At 45.5% G+C, this 18,438-nt stretch overlaps 1 protein-coding gene across 8 annotated transcripts in view; it reads right to left on the minus strand.

Moving 5' to 3' along the window:
• Window positions 1-2,338: 2,338 nt before the first annotated feature.
• DENND5A (DENN domain containing 5A) overlaps window positions 2,339-18,438 on the minus strand; it is a 128,694-nt gene continuing 112,594 nt past the window's right edge. For 3 of the 8 annotated variants that reach the window (XM_034932115.4, XM_034932117.3, XM_034932120.1), the window contains 12 exons: window positions 15,870-15,954; window positions 14,192-14,276; window positions 13,593-13,721; window positions 10,541-10,662; window positions 9,181-9,326; window positions 8,507-8,625; window positions 7,607-7,788; window positions 6,913-6,995; window positions 6,232-6,355; window positions 5,451-5,619; window positions 3,707-3,766; window positions 2,339-3,372 (listed from right to left, as the gene is read on the minus strand). In XM_034932115.4, coding sequence (XP_034788006.1) covers window positions 3,189-3,372; window positions 3,707-3,766; window positions 5,451-5,619; window positions 6,232-6,355; window positions 6,913-6,995; window positions 7,607-7,788; window positions 8,507-8,625; window positions 9,181-9,326; window positions 10,541-10,662; window positions 13,593-13,721; window positions 14,192-14,276; window positions 15,870-15,954 — 1,488 coding nt within the window. In that variant the 3' untranslated portion in view covers window positions 2,339-3,188. Of the gene's footprint in view, window positions 3,373-3,706; window positions 3,767-5,450; window positions 5,620-6,231; window positions 6,356-6,912; window positions 6,996-7,606; window positions 7,789-8,506; window positions 8,626-9,180; window positions 9,327-10,540; window positions 10,663-13,592; window positions 13,722-14,191; window positions 14,277-15,869; window positions 15,955-18,438 lie in introns of those variants that run through there. The other 5 variants (XM_034932119.4, XM_034932116.4, XM_034932122.4 and 2 more) reach the window with 4 other exon arrangements.

An 18,438-nucleotide genomic window follows, 5' to 3' on the forward strand; every position in this document is an offset into this window, starting at 1 on the left:
AAAGAGGCTCCCAAAGGCCAAAGGCAGGACAATAAAGATAATAATTGCAATGAGATGAAGCCTATCAAATACATTTAAACTCATGAGTTCATAATATTGTTTAAAAAATAGTCACCTTCTGAGGATAACAAAGAACCAGTTCATATCTTAAAAGTTGGGTAAATAAAAGGAAAGAATTAAGCACTTATCTGCCTTTCCCACACAAACTCTACTGGGAAATCAAACAGTAGATGAGAGACAATGTCTCCTTATAAAATTATTCCATCTAATAAATGAAGAAAAAATGATAGATTAGAATATCCCCATGCTGCAATCCCCAGTGAATTACTTGCTGGATGTAGGCATTGAGCATCAGTGGCTGCTAACATAACAAAAGTGAAAAACAGATGTTACGTGCTTCTTGCTAAATGAGCACACCACTACCTAGAGTCTTATCAAAGGGATCAACCTGAGGCAAATTGTCTAGATCTAGCTGCTGATCTGCAGGAAATGCTGAGGATAAAGGAGTATATTGAACTGCACCACGGGCATGAAATTAGCAAAAACCCAGGCTGTGAAAATCTACAGATCAAATGGCTTAAAATCTTCAACAATTTGTAAGAAAAGGAAAGGGATGGAGGGGACCCTTTAGATTAAAAGAGACTTAAAAGATATATCAAGTTTTTTTTAAAAGGACAGTAAGACTATAGCATGTAGGGATGCACATTTGGGTGACAAAACAATAAAGAAACTCAACGAAATTATTACTTATAAAAGTTAAGATGGAAGAAGGGAGGTGCTGGGACTGTGATGGGGAAGGGGGAACATGGAGGACCCTGGGGGGCTGGCAAAGTTCTATTCTTGACCTGAGTGGTGATTATAAGGGTGCTTGCTTTATAGTAATTCACTGAGTTCCTTTGCTTGCTTGTTTATTTACCAGTCCCTGAAATCACAGCCTGGGAAGCCCTGAAGTAGAGCAGGTGCAGAAGCTGAGGCAGGCAGGGCTGCTTGCTGAGTGAACCAAACACACCTGATTTACCCAGGGCCACTGGAGAGGCCTGGCTGGGCCCTACACAGAAGAATGCAGTTGACTCAAGTGTCCTTGAAATCTTGAGCTACTAAACAGGTCTGTTCTCTTATATCACACATCATTCCAAAACAGATTTGCAGAAGATTACAAAACAAAACACAGTAGAAAGTGAGTAGGATCAGCTGTTAGAAAGAGCAAGGAAATAGTTGGTCCCAGCACCTGCCTTAGGGTAAGCTCAGGTCTAGGCCCACAATATAAACACATACAGCTGAGTTCCATGCTGCCCTTCTTGCCCAGCCAAGAATCCCACTTCCTGCTCCAGAGGTACTGCCTACCTTCCTTCCCCTTTCCTCGGCCATCTCCGAAAGAACTAAAGCTCTGTCCGTGGGCTCCAGGCAGACGGCTGCAGTGTGGCCTCTCACCCCCTCTGCAGGCAGGAAGCTGCGCTGCAGCTCTCTGGGCCCTTTCCTCATCTCTTCAGAAGCATTTACCACCTGCCAGGCCCAGGGGATGGAGACAGGCAAGAGATCCCCCTCTTCCCTCTGGGAGCTCACGGTGCAAGGGCTGAGCCTGACACGAAAGCAGGCAATGACAATCCAGAGAGGAGATGCCAGCATCTAAGAAAATGAAGGAGCACAAGGATGGAATGATTAACTGCCTAGGGAGATTGGGGACACTTCACAGCAGGTGACTGCTAAAGTAAACCCTGTACAACAAACACAAAGTGGGTGAAGGGGAGGCATTCCAGGCAAAGGGAAAATGCATGCAAACCAGGGAAGCATAAAAGAGGGCACTGATTGGTCTGAGGTGCCTGACTTGATCACATTACACTTCTTCTGGAGCTTCCTGCCAAAGCAGCCTGAAGAATAAAAATGAAGGAAGCTGGACCTCTCATAAAGGTCTCCCACCTGCCATCCCCAGGAAAGCAAACCTTTCTTTCAAGAGCTTCCCCCGACCCCCAGCTTCCCACACCTGGTCTCTCTTACCCTCTCAAGAAAGGGCCCATCCTGTCTCAGTCAAGTGACAACCTCTGCACCCCTGGCCGGGTCTTTTCCCTCCTGTGTCTCAGTCTCCTCCTCTGTGGAGTGGGGAAAGAACCCTGTCTGCATCCATGTGAATCAGCCACATAACAGCTAGGAAGGCTCCTAGCACTGCGGGCAGAAGGACCCAGGAGACCCCAGGCCTTCAGGGGCATCCTGGGCAGGCCACAACCCCGAGCCTGCTGGTAAAGAGAGGTGATGCCACAAGACCATCCTCACAGATGGACCCAACTGCACCCGCAGCCACTCACTGCTCACAAACCTCCATAAAAATCAGTGATCCATGCAGTTTTTGTTTCAGGTGTTTTATTAAGTGGGCCATACTGTATGTAGCTGGTTTCTAAGTTGCAAAACATAAATTTAATAATAATAACATAGCCAGTTAGATTGTGACAAGCTTTTCCTTTCCTTAAAAAAAGAAAATACTTAAAAACACACAATGGCGGGTTAAATAAATAAAACATTTTAAAAAAGAAAAAAGAAAAGAAAAACCTGTTAAAACATGCTTATGTTTACTTCTGTGAAACTGTGCCAACAGGAAATGTGGTATTTGGCACGATGACACATCCCGGCATGTCTCCTTCCCAAATAATACTGACAAAAAAGAAAATACGTGGGACTGACTCATCAGTGCTTGCTTAGAGGCACTACTAAAAATCCCTTTGATTGGAGCATGGGGCTTCCCGCGCAGCACACCTGTGTGTGGCCTATGAAAGCCAAATATCCATAATAATGTTAATATAGAAAAACATTAGTTTAAAAATGATGTGGAAGGGCCTCATTAATGCGACGGGGCAAGGAAACATAACTGTCCCGCACGCAGTGCCACAGGCTCAGTCCAGGGAGGCCTCAGGCTTCCAGCATGTGGCCACGGCGAGGGAGGGCACCAGCTTCAAAATAAGCGGCACCAGCCTCGCTCCCTCTCCCTATCACTCTTTCACATGAAAGTGTGTAAAAAGCAAATCAGCAAATAAACTCTAAAATAGATTATTTATTCCAAAAATCCTCTAGTTTTCTTTTTACAGTGAGTGTACATTTTGTCTCCTACTCCTGCACAATCGCTAAAGTCCCTTTGGGAAGAAAGGTCAGAGCTGCAGGGTGAGTCTTTCTCAGTCCTGCTGCTGGCTGGTGCTGGGAGGTCAGATGTCGATGCCCTTGACAAGGGACGTCTCCAGCGTGATGTTGAACTCCTGCAATGTCTGCAGCACACGAATCAAGGAATTGACAAGTGTATGGTCTTTGATCAGTGCCACATCCTCATACATGTGTGCAGTGATGGGGCAGTCAGCCAGCAGGGCAATCCAGTGGTGTAGGAGGTGATCTCTGGCAGAGTGGGAGCAGTCCAGGCAGGTCAGAGGGGCAAAGGAAAAGGAAGAGAGTGCGTTAGTGCAAGGCCAAGGGGGAAACCATGAACTAAGTCTGAAGCTGGAGAAGCTGACAGCTCCCCACACCCCCCTTTCCCAAACAGGGACTGGCAAAGAGGTCTTTCAGCTCCAGGACACCAAACAAACCCGACCCAAATCAGCCCTGTCATGAGCCTCCAGGCCTCCTCCTCCCCTGCCTCCCTCGCCCTGCCTAGTCAGCCCCACCACTGGTGTCTCCCAGAGCTTCTCTCCTCCCACAGCTACCACCACCAGGAATAATAATAAGCACTAACCTCACATAACACTCAGCATGTGCTGGCACTGACATAAGAGATTTAATCTTCACGATAACCCTGTGATATGAGGTAGGTACTATTATTATCCCCACTTTATAGATGAAGAAAGTGGGGTAGATGGAAGTTAAGTAGCTTGTCCAAGATCACATGGCTAGTAAATGGATAACTTGAGATCTGAACCTAGTGAATGCGGTTCTGGAGTCTGTTTTTAACCACTATGCCAATTCTCCCGCTTTATGCAGCCTGAATAAACTGCCTTAAGTTTATTTGAGCTTCATGCTCTCTCACCTGACCTACAGGAATAGCCCCTAATAATCTTGTCCACTCTAATGCATACCACCCATAATATCAGATTAATATTACTTCAGTCCCCTGATGAAACAACTTTGTACTAATATGAAAAGAATCTTTCTCTGTCCCAGCTCAGGGGCCCTATCCTCCTTTCAACTGTGTTTCCTATTACTGCCCTTGCCACGTTCTGTTATTTCCTTCCATTAAAGGCTCACTTAAATACCAACTCCTCCCTGAAGTCTTCTCTGATCTTTCTCCTCTACCTTTTCAGCATATTGTATGAATGTACACTTCATTTTTGGACCCTCAAAACCTTCTTCCATGCTCTGTATTTAATTAGGACAAGTAAGCTTCTAAATGTTGGCCAGGCATGGTGGCTCACGCCTGTAATTTCAGCACTTTGGGAGGCCAAGGAAGGCAGATCACCTGAGGTCAGGAGTTCAAGACCAGCCTGACCAACATGGAGAAACCCCGTCTCTACTGACAATACAAAACTAGCCAGGCGTGATGGCGCATGCCTGTAATCCCAGCTACTCGGGAGGCTGAGGCAGGAGACTCACTTGAACCCAGGAGGCGGAGGTTGTGGTGAGCCGAGATCACACCATTGCACTCCAGCCTGGGCAACAAGACCGAAACTCCATCTCAAAATAAATAAATAAATGGTAAGGGGCCACGTTTTATTCAGCTCTCTTCCTACCAACTTCCATAAGGCCATTTAAATGTCTAATGAAGGAATAACTAGATATACTCTGCTTCAAACTTCCCCAGTGGTGTGATTTTGATCTTTCCTTTCAAAATGGGGCCCCTCTGCCCCGAGTTACATACACGTTGTCATCCCTACCCCGACAGATCACCACACACATAAGTCACGTGTTGCTTAATGACAGGGATACAGTCTGAGAAATGTGTCATTAGACAGTTTCGTCACCATGCGAACTTTATAGGGTTCTCATACAAACCTAGATGGTAGAGCCTACTATATGTCTAGCCTGTTGCTCCTAAGCTACAAATCGGTACAGCCCTGTCACCAGCCCCCAGGCCTGCTCTTCTACACTTCTTCTGGAGCTTCCTGCCAAAGCAGCCTGAAGAATAAAAATGAAGGAATACTGTGCTGAATACCGTAGGCAACTAAAACACAATGGTAAGTATTTGGGTACCTAAACATATCTCAACCTATAAAAGGTACAGTAAAAACAGAGTATTATAATCTTATAGGACCATCATCCCATAAACAGTCCGTCACTGACAAATGTTGTTACGCAGCACATTTTATGCAGTGTGTGACCATACACGATACACAGAGGAAATTCAGGGCTTCTAGGAAACCTTCTAAGGTCTCATCTCCCTAAGGGCACCTGATGAGCCATTCCTCACCCCTGCACTGCACCAGGCCTCCAACACCACCACCAAGGCTAACCGCTGTGCACTCTGGGCCCTGGGTCTGCAGTACCTGGCTCCCAAGCACACCAGCATCTGAAACTTGCCATCCTTGCCGATGTTCCGGGGAGTATTGTTGATTGCAGTGACAAATCGGCAGAAGTTCCGGGCTCTTGTATGCCAGTTTTCCTCAGGGACTACTTCATTCTGCTCTAATGTCTCATAATAGGTTTGTGCTTTTTCTGTGAAGAGTAGAAAAGCTTGCCAGTGAAAAGGCTCTCAACACCAACCTGACGGTCCTACAGGCCACTTGCCATGGGCCTATCCAAGTCCACACAGGTAACTTAATGAGAATAGCACAAGTGTTCTGATGTCACTGGTCATGTTTCAAAATGATCCTTAGCTTCCCTATCCTTATTTTTAAAATTTATTTATGTGGCCCTTGATATAAAGATGTTCTTTTCCCTAGTCTGAAGACACAAAAAATTCTGAGGATGGTTTCTTGCATGAAAATTCTCCATATGGGTGCAACATAGGGCTTGGGGCTCCAATACGCTCAACTGGACTTTGGGATCTATAAGGGGAAAGTGTGAGGACTCAGGACTAAGTCCGTATTAAATAACAGATGTCTAGAAGAATCTTTTCTGTCCAATTCTCAAGAGGTAAGCATTTACCAAGGAGGGGGAGGAGAGCTCTTGTCATTCCCTTCAAGAAAAACCAGAGCAAACAAATGAGATCTGAGAGTCACCTAATTTGGGTTCTGCCTCTCAGAGTGGTCAGCACCCATGCTATGCTGGTGAGTCCCCTTATATCTCTACATGCTTCTCCCACCCTCATACTCCAGCTCAACTCACCCAGGAAATCCCAAATGAAGACATTTTTGAAGAGCCGGGGCGATTTAAATCCATGCTGGAAAGCCTGTTCCAAGGCCGAGACAAGGCCACACTCTCCACAGAGCAACAGCGTCAGACTGCCTCGCTACGTAAGGAAACAGGGGAGGGTGCCAGGCTTGTCTCAGCCGAGCTGCCCTCCCACCATTGCATCCCTAAACCCACAGCCCAGAGTTGGGAGGGCTGCAAAAGACAGGCTAGGACTTTGTCTGTTTCCCTAACACCTGGCACAGTGCCTGGTTCAGAGCAGCTCCCAGTGAAGAGCTGCTGAATAAATGGATGAAAGAAGAGATGATAGATCTGGGTCACACACAAGGAGATTCTCCACTGGAGGACAAAGCCAGTGTGGCCACTATTCAAGGAGACCCAGGCAAATCTAGAAGAGGACAGGAATAGGCACTGTTCACTAGGGGCCCGGGGACTCTATTGGGTCATCAGTATGGAGGGAAAACAGGGTAACCTGAGGCAAAGGCCCCCAGAGGAAGGAGTCTGCTCCATCTCCAACTAGCTGAGGCACACACTCTACAAGACTCTAGGGTGTCCACAGCACATGGGCCTGGAAGAGCATAACAAGATAATCGGAAAAACAAAATTATTCTCTCTTATTCAATGTAAGGCCCTGGATTGGAGGGCAGGAAGGCTCACCTCTTTCTCAGGCTTATGGAAGTGCTTCACAATGCCATTGACTGCCTCCCCGATGGACTCCTGGATCTGCCCAGTGTTCAGCTCTAATAAAAATCAAGCAGACATCCCTAACCAATCTCTGAGGCTAACGGTGCTTAGCTGCCTGAGCAGGAGACTGAGGACATGGGGAGGGCCCATAGGAGAGGCAGGGCAGCTGGACCCTAGGAAGCAGAGGCTCTTGCCCACCCAGCTTTGCTGATTTAGCTCTTCCGCAAATCTTGGGGGAAAAACAGAAAAGCTAACACCTTAGAGTTCTATCTCTAAGAAATTCTGGTAAAGTTTATTTTCCATTTTACCTTGGAATTGTGGGCAACCAAAAGAGAGCCAAGCCTTGGCTGTGAAGCCCAGGAATCAGGCAGGGGAGGTCCAGAAAGTAGACCCCTCTCCTTTAATGGATCATGCATGAATATATACAGCGCCCAGGTTTGGCAGCATGAGTTCTCTCCTCTCCTGCCAGCCCTCTAAGGAGAGTGCCAAATGCTCTCAGTGATTCATAAGAGAAGGGTGCCATATGCGTGAGGTGGCTTTGTTAGCAGAAGTGTTTCCTGAGGCAGCTGCACAGGGTGGGACCCAGGTTCCCATTATCAGGGCTCACAGAGATCCACCCATTCCCTAGACTGTATGGCATGAGGGCCCAACCCCTCCTCCCACTTACTGGGCTTGTTGTTGGGTGAGATGGTAACAAGCCTCCGGATGACACTGGGGGACTGCTGCAGCGGCGGGGTCCGGCATGGCCTCTCATCCACCTCAGGCTGGGATGTGAGCAGCTCCCCAACTAGGATCCGCTCCAGGCTTCCATCATCCATGCCCTTCCCTAACCACCGGCCACACGGGAACCTGAAGATCAGACAATGGACTGTCAGAGCAGCCAGCTCCTCCCTGCTGCTCACAGGAAGAGCCATCAACAAAGCCAATCCCTGGAGATAGGCTCTGAAACCAGGATAGAGACTCCTTCAATGCTCTGCTGGTTCCACCATGTATCATCAGAGAAGCACCCTGAGTGGCATAGGTGGCCTGGGATCTGGGCACAGCAATTCCACACATCTTCACCTAGAAACCCTCCTTCTGGCTGGGCCTGATGGCTCATGCCTGTAATCCCAGCACTTTGGGAGGCCAAGGCGGCCGGATCACCTGCGGTCAGGAGTTCAAGACCAGCCTGGTCAATATGGTGAAACCTGTCTCTACTAAAAACACGAAATTAGCTGGGCGTGGTGGTGCATGCCTATAATCCCAGCTACTCGGGGAGCTGAGGCAGGAGAATCGCCTCAGCCCAGGAGGCAGAGGCTGCAGTGAGCCAAGATCATGCCACTGCACTCCAGCCTAGGTGACAGAGCAAGACTCCGTCTCAAAAAAAAAAAAAAAAAAAAAAAAAAAAACAGAAGAAACCCTCCTTCTACTTACTTACTTTCAAGTGTATGAGGCAGAGCCAAACAGGAAGTTGCCTCAGGTTATCACAACCTAAAGGGTCTCCTTGGGAACTCCACATACCCAAGCATCAAAGAGCTCCCGTAGATACACCTTGCCCCTCTACCTTACAGCCTGAGGGTACACTTACTTGTAGGTATGTCCTGTGATCTCATTCCTGACCATCACATACTCCACCAGCCATTTGGCATACAGCCCAGAGTTATCATGGCCAATCTGGACAGTAGTAAGCTTCCCCAAGTTCTGGCACTATTAGAGAATAGAGAAGATGAGGTAGGTCAGGAAAATCAGAGGAAAGAACAGTGGTTCTCGGAGGCACAGATCTGACTGGCTGCCTGCAACCTGACCCCTCAGCATCTGCAGGCTTAGAGGTCATGGCTCTACATACCGCCAGAACTGCGGTACAGCACTATCTCATGGGGGCACCCAAGGCTGAGAAAGAAAACACTCTACCTAGAAGACAGGGTCAGGGAGCAAGAGATTCTGGAAGTGGGTTCTGAGGTCTCTGGGAACAGGTGGGCTGAGTAGCTCAAAGAACTCCTGGGGACTTCTCAACACACTATGCATGGAGAGATGTGCAAGTCCAGACAAGTAAGTGCCTTCCAAACATTGTTTAGACAGGGTGGGGTCCCCCTCCTCAGGGTCAGTCTTTGGCTCCAGCCTCAGATCATCTCAGGAAGGTCAGCTATGCTGAAGCATTACACTGTACATAGCAAGCCCTCTGAAAAACCCTGCAGAAAACTCCCCAAAGCAGCTGTTGCAAACTCAGATCCCCACAGAGCTGTGGCCCCAAATAACACATACCTCGAAGGTCATCTCTAGCACATTCCTGGGAATCTGCAGGATCTGTGTCTCACCCAATTCTCCTGATATACAGATCCATGGGTTGGCAGTGAACATGGAGCCCCCCAGCTTCTTGCTTGGTACGATCAGAATGTGGTACGGGATCACTGTTTAGGGGAAGCCACAAAAGTATTGAGGAGAATCAGGAATCTTTCCCATACCAGATGGGACTCTGACCTGCTCCAGGAAGGCTGGCACAACTGTGGCTCCTGCTATCTCAGCTCAAGCAGAGCCCTGGAACAACAGGGCCCCAGGACCTAGTCCCTGGCTGATGTAGAATATTAGCCAGCTACCCCACGGCCCCTCCTCAATTTCACTCCTCTCAGGCTTACCACCCAAACATCAAAGATCCAAGCCTATCTGTAGGCTCAGAACTAAATGAACCTGTTCGTTAAACAATATCCCCAACTCCTAACATTGTACTGAACTGCTTTTTAGAGCACTCTTCAATCTATCATCTCATGAACCCTAATAACAATCATAATCTTTGGAGAGGAAGTATTGCAATCCTTTTTCCAAGGCACAGAGAAAGAAAGTTTGCCTCGGGTCTTCTAGATTCCAGTCCAGGGCTACTTCTATTAAGCCCATAGCCCTAGTCTCTAAAAGGGAAGATGCAGCATCAGACAGAAACAAGAGTCCATGCTGCTGAGTAACTGGCCAAAGAACTAGCCATGTGGCAAACTCAGAGACTACCCTCCACCCAGTAGAGAATCCTGGCATCAGGGAAAGAAGAGGCTCAAAGGGAATTAGACCATATTGAACCCTCTTCCCTATTCTGTAAATAGAGAGACTGGGACTCACAGCAGGATAGACTCTGCTCACAGACACATAATGAGTTAGCCAAAGCTGAGCCCAGACTGAAATCTCCCACTGGTATCTGGAGTTCTTTCTGCTACCTCAGAAAAGAGCCCTTTTTCCCTTCAGCCTGGTTTGAAACATTCTGTGATGCCAAGTGAGCCTCTCAGGTGAAAACAAAAGGGAGATTCTTTGTGGGTATGCAGGGAGGGAGGCAAACTGCATCAGCTCAACTGACTCCACTCCACCTTCATCAGCTTAGGCTCCCAGAGCAGTGCCTAGGACAACACCGACAACACAATGGCAAAAAAGACTGAGCTCTCCAGTTCAGAACAAGAATGAGAAACTTCAGAGAAAACACAGCCTCCAAGGAGGGCAAGTGCACCTCTCTCCCCACAGAGGCAAAAGACAAATAGAAAGTACAAGGAATAATCTTCTTTCTTTAAAAAGGGGACAACGAGTGAGTCTCAGGCAGGTTCATAAAGACTGCCTTGAGAAGGCCAGCTGGGAGCACAGGGCTACTCACGGATAGTTGTGAAGACATTGGTGAAGCAAAAGTAATCGACGGCATTGAAAGACAGGAGGTGATAGAGGAACTGCTCCTTCTCGTCATCACAGCGCAGGAAGGCATAGCGCTTATATAACTTTCTGTTGGAGAGGAGGCAACACATCAGTCTCCGACCAAAAGGAAGGGAAAGAAACTAGAATTTTCAGTTCTGGAAGGAGACAGCTAAGGGAAGCATAAGATGTCAAGCTTCAAGTTCCTTAGGTTCACCCTATAAAGGAACAAAGCTAGCTACTCTAACTAAGGGACAGAGGGACAACGGTTTAAGCTACAGCAGGAACAACAAAAATCAAATACTGCCTGTGTCCAAGGTATGTTGATGTTACTATAATATCAAGTGTCAGAAGTCATGAAATCTCCTTTTCTAAACTGAGGGCTGGAATGAAATTCCATCAAGGATGACACAGGTCTTCTCAGGCTTCTAGCTAGGCTGTCAGCTAGTGTATGGTGTGTGAGTGGCAGTGGATGAAGGTCTGTGGTCACCATTCATCACCAGGCCTAGTTTCGAACCCTGAGTAGATCTGAGAGCCACAAGTCAGAACACTGCCCTGAACGGGGGTGTAAGCCCAGGACAGATTCAGAGGCGATAAAGGGCAGGCTTCTGCTCCCGCCTCTGATCCAGGTCACAGGCAAGGAAGAGCCATGCAGATCATATCCTTCCCCTTTTTTCAAACTTTCTCCCTTCATTTTCACTGCCTGTTCATCAGAGGTCAACTCCTTTGCCTGACATTCCAGGCCCTCTGCAGCTTCAAAGCAATGATATCTTCCCCCAAATAGAGGAGACACCCAGAGCCAAATGTACAGGCCTTCAACACAAAGAACAAAAGAAGACAACTGTCCTGGTTGCCCAAGCTGCAATCACCATGGCCAGAGAGGTACAGAATTCAGAACTGTGAGGTTCTACCTAGCCAGGTTTACAAGGCACTTTCAACAGATAATTTATCAACCCAGGCCTGTTATGTCCAGGTGCTGGAGAGGAAAGCGCCTATCCTCAAATGCAGTCTAAGTGAATAAATCAGGTAAAGGCTATGGTATAGGATTGCTCACAATGAATAATCAAACAAAAGGCTGTTTCTGGGAATTTAAAGAGCCATATGCTTCAGTGGTCCTGGAAGGCCTTCTAGAACAAGAGGGACCTGAAGGGCAGCAGAAATTTAGACAACTGTTGTACAGACAGGTTTGGAAACCAGTTTGGCTGGAGTTGAGGGTTCAGGGAAGTGATCAGTTAGCAATGAGACTAAGAAGTTAGGCTATTGTACCAAAGGTGTCAAATGAAAAAAAAAAAAAAAAAAGGCTATTCAAATGAAGGAAGGTCCTAAAATTTTAAACTAAGGAGTTTGCAATCTGCCCAGTAAGTAAGGGGTTTCTGCAATTTGCCCTAGAAAAAGAGACAGCCATGACCAACTTCAGGAAATTTAAATTTAGTGCAGGTGAGAAGTGAAAGGGAAATGAGGATTAAACTAAGTCTGTGCAGTAAAAATGGTAAGGAGACAGGTGGCACAGAGGTGAAGAACCTGAAATCTGTATGTGGGAGATAAAGCAAAGCAAGGAGTCAAAACTGACTCCAAATTTTCAGTGTAGGTACGGAGAAGAAGTGGGGGTCAGCTTTTCAGAGAGCACAGTGGTGACATTCACAAAAAATCTGAGAGTAAAGTAGTTATGGTGAAGACTCTGTGAAGCTTGCTTTTGTTCTCTCTGAGCTAAAGGTAGAATATCAGAATGGAAATGAATGCAGGAGTGGAGTTTAAAAGACATGTCAGGGCTAGAACTTCAGATGTGGGCATCTCCTGCTTAGAGGTGAGAGAAGTCATGAGAATTGGGTGAGATCACCAAGTAAGAGAGCAAGCGAGAAAGCAACAAAGAAACTGTGTGCATGCAAAGAATTGAAGATGGTGAAAGCCAACACTGTGCAAAGAGTAAGCGGAGAAAGAGAACAAGATGGTATAAGGTCATGGCAGCCACATAAAGTGAGTTTCAAGGTAAAGGGGGCACTACATGGTATTAGTCACTGCAGACAAGGAGAAATAGTTTAGGCTCCCTATATGGGAGTTAACTCATTTCTTCCTTTGGAATTTAGAATTCAATTGGTCCCATGAATACACAGCCCCCATGAATATACAACCCTGCCTCCACCTTATCCCATCTCCAAGCTACAAACAGTCTTGGGGGCTAGCTGGAAATCCCAGAGACTGAGGGACATTCTATCAAGATATACTCTTCATAGACTGTCCACCTCCTGTCTGTGCAGCTAAGCATACCTTTTATGTGGGCTGGCTGAATCCCTAGTGGATGCTAAGCAACATGCTCAGCCTTGGGAAAGGGACAGGTTTATGCCTTCAATGAAAGCAAACTTCAGTAAGTAGCAAGCAAACAGACAATGATAATACAACACATCATGGTGAAAAGGGGATGAACAAATATTCTAACAAATGTTATGCATGCCTGGAAGAGGGATGAACCACGTTTCTGGGGAGTCCAGGAAAACTCTGGGAAAGAAAACTGAGCCCTGAAGAAGTTTACCAGGTAGAGTGCGGACAGGGACTAGGGTCATGCAGAAGTACAGACAAGAAAAGGCTACAGACATCCCGAGAGGGGTGAGGGGTATGATGTGTTGAACAAGAGAGAGAAGAGGACATCTCAGAAGTTTCCTTTTAATTCTCCAATCCTTTGCTCCCCAGAACAGGAAAGAGACAAAGGAAATGCCTTATGTCCAAGAGGTATACATGTCACCTGAATACAGGAAGGAGAGGAAGACCTCATCCTTCCCACTACCTCTCCAAGAAAGCTAGTTTTGGGCATGCAGGTTGAGAAGACAGGGAGAACCAATATAGCGGAAGTATTCTTCCACTGATAAAAAGGGAGAAGAGGAAATACTGCAAAACCTTCATAAGCAAAGAGGTTAGCTGAATGCAGCAGCAATGTCACACTGAATACTCCCCCTTCCCACACAAGTTTCCAATCTCTTCCCTCCATTCCTGGGAGCCTGCTTCTACTCCTGGCGGAGCAGCCTTACTTGGTGAGCTCATGGTCTGAGAGGAGCTGCTTCAGGTGTCTGGAAAGTAACTTTTTTTCCATGGACAGTCGCACCCATGCTCTGGCCTTTCCCACATCAGTCTTGATTTCCCCGATGTTCTGGATGTGCCTGGAGGAAGAATGTAAAAAGGAAGTGGAGGGTGGGATGGGAGATGAACTCACTGCCAATAACTTACCTGTAAAGCCAAAGGAGACCTGCTGAGACAGCCTTATCTCACCCTGGGAGAGCCTATCTCTACATTCTCCAAATACTGGGCTTCCATGTAGCTTTACCAGATAGGCTCACCATATTTTGGGATGAAAAAAGACAGTACAGCCCTTAAAAAGCCAGGCTAACTCTGAGCCCTTAGGGCCTGAGATACTCTCCTACGCTCCCTCACCTTCAAAAATGCCACGAAACCCAACTGTTTGTACAGCTTTACAAATGTATTATGAAACACAAGGCTTTGTGACTAGGAGGGCTTCCACGTTAGCTGAGATGCTGTAGCAGCCACTGAGACCTTGTTACTTAAAGTGGACACCTAAGCAGCAACTGAAAACAGGATTTTAGTGGCTTATTACATGTGAGCCCATACTGACCTCATATCCTGAATCAGGGAGATCCTCAGGGGAGGCATGAGTGAGCTGGCATCAGACTTCCTACGTTCTGAATCAAGAAGTATTCCTAGAATAAACAAGTTGGTCATGTCCAAAGAGATCTGAATATCCAAATAGCTGACTGCCCTTCCCTTACCTTAAATCACAAATTGCTATGGGAAACAGATGGTTACACTGGTAACACTTTAATTGATCGTTTCATAAATATTTATGAAATTCCTACTAGAGATCAAATTTTACATTTTTATGGATATTATCTCATTTAATTCTCTAACAATTTATAAGGTAGCCAAAAAAGATATCACAATTTCCCCCACTTAACAGAGAAGGAAAATGACATTCAGAGAGGTTAGCTGCTTTGCCTATGTCACCAAGCAGCAAAGTCAGTACTGGAACACAGACCTCCTGGCTCCTAGTCTATCATGCTCTCACCATGATCCACAGAAGCAGTGCTTCCACTTGGAGCCACTACTCACATCCTGTTCTGGCTTCACAGCAGCCTACAAAAGCCCAAGAGAATATATAAAGAACAAGAATGTTCGGGTTCTGTTCCAGAATGATAGGACCTCTAGGAGAAGAGAAGATATAGTACCTTTATATCCTCATGTCTGGCCTAATGTTTAAAACTTAGTATTTTCATCATCAAGCTGTTGAGAATTTTTGGCTACAGTTTATTCCTCAGCAATGACTTCTATAGCATTCTTAATAAGAACCTGCTTTTACACATCCAGAAAGCGGGCCAAAAAAATTCCTCATAAGCCTACCTGGAGAACTCTTGTCTCTAGTTTTCAGCCAATTATCTCCCCAGGTTCAGTGCTAGTTAAGGTCAACTAGTTCAAGGGCAATGAGTTCATGCCCATCTTCTTACCTCATTTAACTCGCCTTTACCATTAAGATAAAAACATCCAAGAAAGGTAAACAAATGTCTGGCAGAGTGGAGAACAAAGGATGATGTGAAGGGGAGATGCACCCAAGAAGTAAAAGAAGCAGGAAGACTAGCCTGGAAAGGACACTGTAGGATGGTCTAAACATCAGAGCAGGAGATAAAATGACTGGCTCTTGTTTGGCCTCTTCCATGAGCTCACTTTGTGATCTTAAATAAATTCAATTCCTCTCCAGACTCGTTTCCTCCTCTTGTAAAATAAAGGGCCTGGACTAGATGACCTCTGGAGTTGCCACAAACTCTGACATTTTTATTAGGTTAGAAACAGAAAGGAAGTATAAGGGATCATTCACACCAGGGCTTGACTTTGAGGAGGTCCAAGGAAGGACACTGACCAACAGCTCTCTTGACTAACGGGATAGATAATCATAATGCCCATGTCAGAGAAATAAAACAAAAGACTCTGAAAACAGCCTGCTCCAAACCCAGGACACCAGTACCACAGTAAAACCCATATTCATTCTGAGACTGGCCTCTTTCCCAAATAAATTTTGTATCTTGCCGATAAAAGGGGTATAGAAATACATAATGAAAGCAAACGCCATGGTTTTGGTATGCTCTGTGGTTCAGAGAGTCTGGTGGCTCCATATTTAAAAGAGAAAACATTCCAGAGCAAAGGCTTCTTTGACCTGGAATAGTTTGCTTCAAAGTGATCACTCCAGTGGGTGATAGAAAAGTGGAGAGAGGGCAGACTCTCCATTGCAGAGACTATCTTACCTGAGGTACTGAGGCTTCCTGATGTGAGTTTTCTCTGCCGGTTGTCCTGATAATGTAACAGGTGGGACCATAAGGCTGATTTCCCCTGGAACCAATGCAAGGGAGAAACACCTATCAGTTTAGATTTCAGGGGTCAAGGCTTTCAACATACAGATAGAAGCTTTTGCTAAAAAAATATATGTACTGTTTCTTGTTTCAATGTACATCCAGGACACAGTGTATGCAAATATATCAATTTACTAAAATCCAGAAGAAATATAAACAATGGAAGGTAACAGAAAAAGGAAAGGGTCCTCTACTGGGAATAGAAAGGAGATGGGAAAGAGAGCCTGGTAAGGGACCAGTGGATAAGAAAGCAAAAAGCAGCTGGGCACGGTGGCTCACACCTGTAATCCCAACACTTCAGGAAGCCGAGGCAGGCAGATCACTTGAGGTCAGGAGTTTGATTCCAGCCTGGCCAACATGGTGAAACCCCGTCTCTACTAAAAATACACAAATTAGCAGGATGTGGTGGTGCGTGGCTATAATCCCAGCTACTCAGGAGGCAGGAGAATCGCTTGAACCCGGGAGGCAGAGGTTGCAGTGAGCCTAGATTGCGCCATTGCACTCCAGCCTGAGCGACAGGGTGAGACGCCATCTCAAAAAAAAAAAAAGAAAGAAGAAAGAAAAAAGCAGGCCAGGCACAGTGTCTCACACCTGTAATCCCAACCCCAACACTGGGAGGCCAAGGCGGGCGGATCACTTGAGGTCAGAAGTTCGGGACCAGCCTAGCCAACATAGCAAAACCCTTACTAAAAATACAAAAATTAGCCGGGAGTGGTGGCACACGCCTGCTGTCCCAGCTACTCGGGAGGCTGAGGCAAGAGGATCACTTGAACCTGGGAGGTGGAGGGAGTTGAACCTGGGGGGCGGAGGTTACAGTGAGCCAGGATCATGCCGCTGCACTCCAGCCTGGGTGACAGAGTGAGGCTCCCTCTCAAAAAAAGAAAAAAAGAAGCAAATGACCTATCACCCTCTAAATGGTCGGTTGGTTTTATGTCAGCTTGATGGCTTTTGCACAGAGGAGTGGATATCTAGCCTATAAGCTTCCATCTTAGCTCCTGAATTTCCTAAAATATTTAAAGTTATTCCTTTAAATATTGTTCTAGTCCTGATTTTGCTACTTGGTGAACTAGGCAAAGCAGTTTGGTGAACTTCTCTGAATGTCAGTTTCCTTCTCTGTTAAGTGGGGGAAACTCTGGTATCTTTGGCTACGTTATAAGTTGTTAGTGCAGGCCAGGGAGAGTAAGTCATCACTATAACAAATATTTACTATTGAAGGTATAGTTGAAGAAATGTGCAGAAAGGTAGGCTGGTACTTAACTGCATGGCTGAAATAAACTACAGTCAATATAATAGAACCTTGGCGTTTGGAAAGGTAAGAACTGCACTTTAAACCATTTGAGATATGTAGCAATTTGTCATTTTGCCAAGGCACAAACCTGAATAGTATTTGCAAGCCTGATGTGAGGGAGTAATTCACCTGGGTAATGAGTGAGCCCAGCTGGTCACCCAGCAACTGCTTTGTCTCTTTCTAATCATCGTTCAGTACATCATAACCCTTGTTAAGTGATAACTTTATTTCAGATTCATGGTAAATGTTCCCATGTAGATAATAAAATAATATAAAGGTGGTATGTTTGTTTTAGTAAGATTACAATAATTTTATAAATGACTTTGATTCTATAATAATGATAGAAGCTACCAGGTCTTGAGGCTTACTATGAACTAAGCACTATGTCAGATGTTCAAAATACAATATTTTAATTAATGCTCCCAACAGTCTAACAAGGTAGATATCTCTATCCCTATTTTCTGTATAGAAGAAGAAATTGAGGATCAGAAAGGTTAAGTAACTTGTAAGAGGTCACACCGTTAGTAAGCAGAGTGTTGGGATTCAAGCTTAAGTCTATCTAATGTCAAAACCATTGCTCTTAATAACTATGCTACACGAGATGCTTCTGAAAAGATCATTTAACTTTTTAAGTTATACTTTCTGAGGAAAATTTTGTGCTATGGAATGAATGTGAAGATTTAAGGTCTTAAGATATACCCCATGAGAATACTGAGGGTCTGTTTTGTTTCTATTCACAAACTTGATCTACTCTGGGGAAAAAAAATCAAACATCTGAATGGTAGGAAACCCTCGCTATAGATCAGCAAGTTGTCAAAATAAGCTTGCTGTATGTTTGTACTTCCTACAAAATTCATAAACTTAAAACCCAACAACTTCAAAGACAATTTTTAAAATATATAAAAAGTAAAATTAGAAAATACCAGGTTTTATTCATCCAAATAACAAATATTTGAAAAAAAAATGTCTAACAACATTAATGAGACTTACAAATCCTATACTAACTGCTTCTAAGAAGGTCTATTGTTTCCTGTTGGGAGCCAAAAAGAAAAAAAAATTTTTAATTTAAAAAACTTAAAAAAAAAAAAAAAGGTTGACTGGGCGCAGTGGCTCACATCTGTAACCCCAGCACTTTGGGAGGCCGAGGTGGGTGGACCACCTGAAGTCAGGAGTTCG

The sequence above is a fragment of the Pan paniscus genome, chromosome 9 (genome assembly GCF_029289425.2).
Source record: "Pan paniscus chromosome 9, NHGRI_mPanPan1-v2.0_pri, whole genome shotgun sequence".
Classification (NCBI taxonomy): Eukaryota; Metazoa; Chordata; class Mammalia; order Primates; family Hominidae; genus Pan; species Pan paniscus.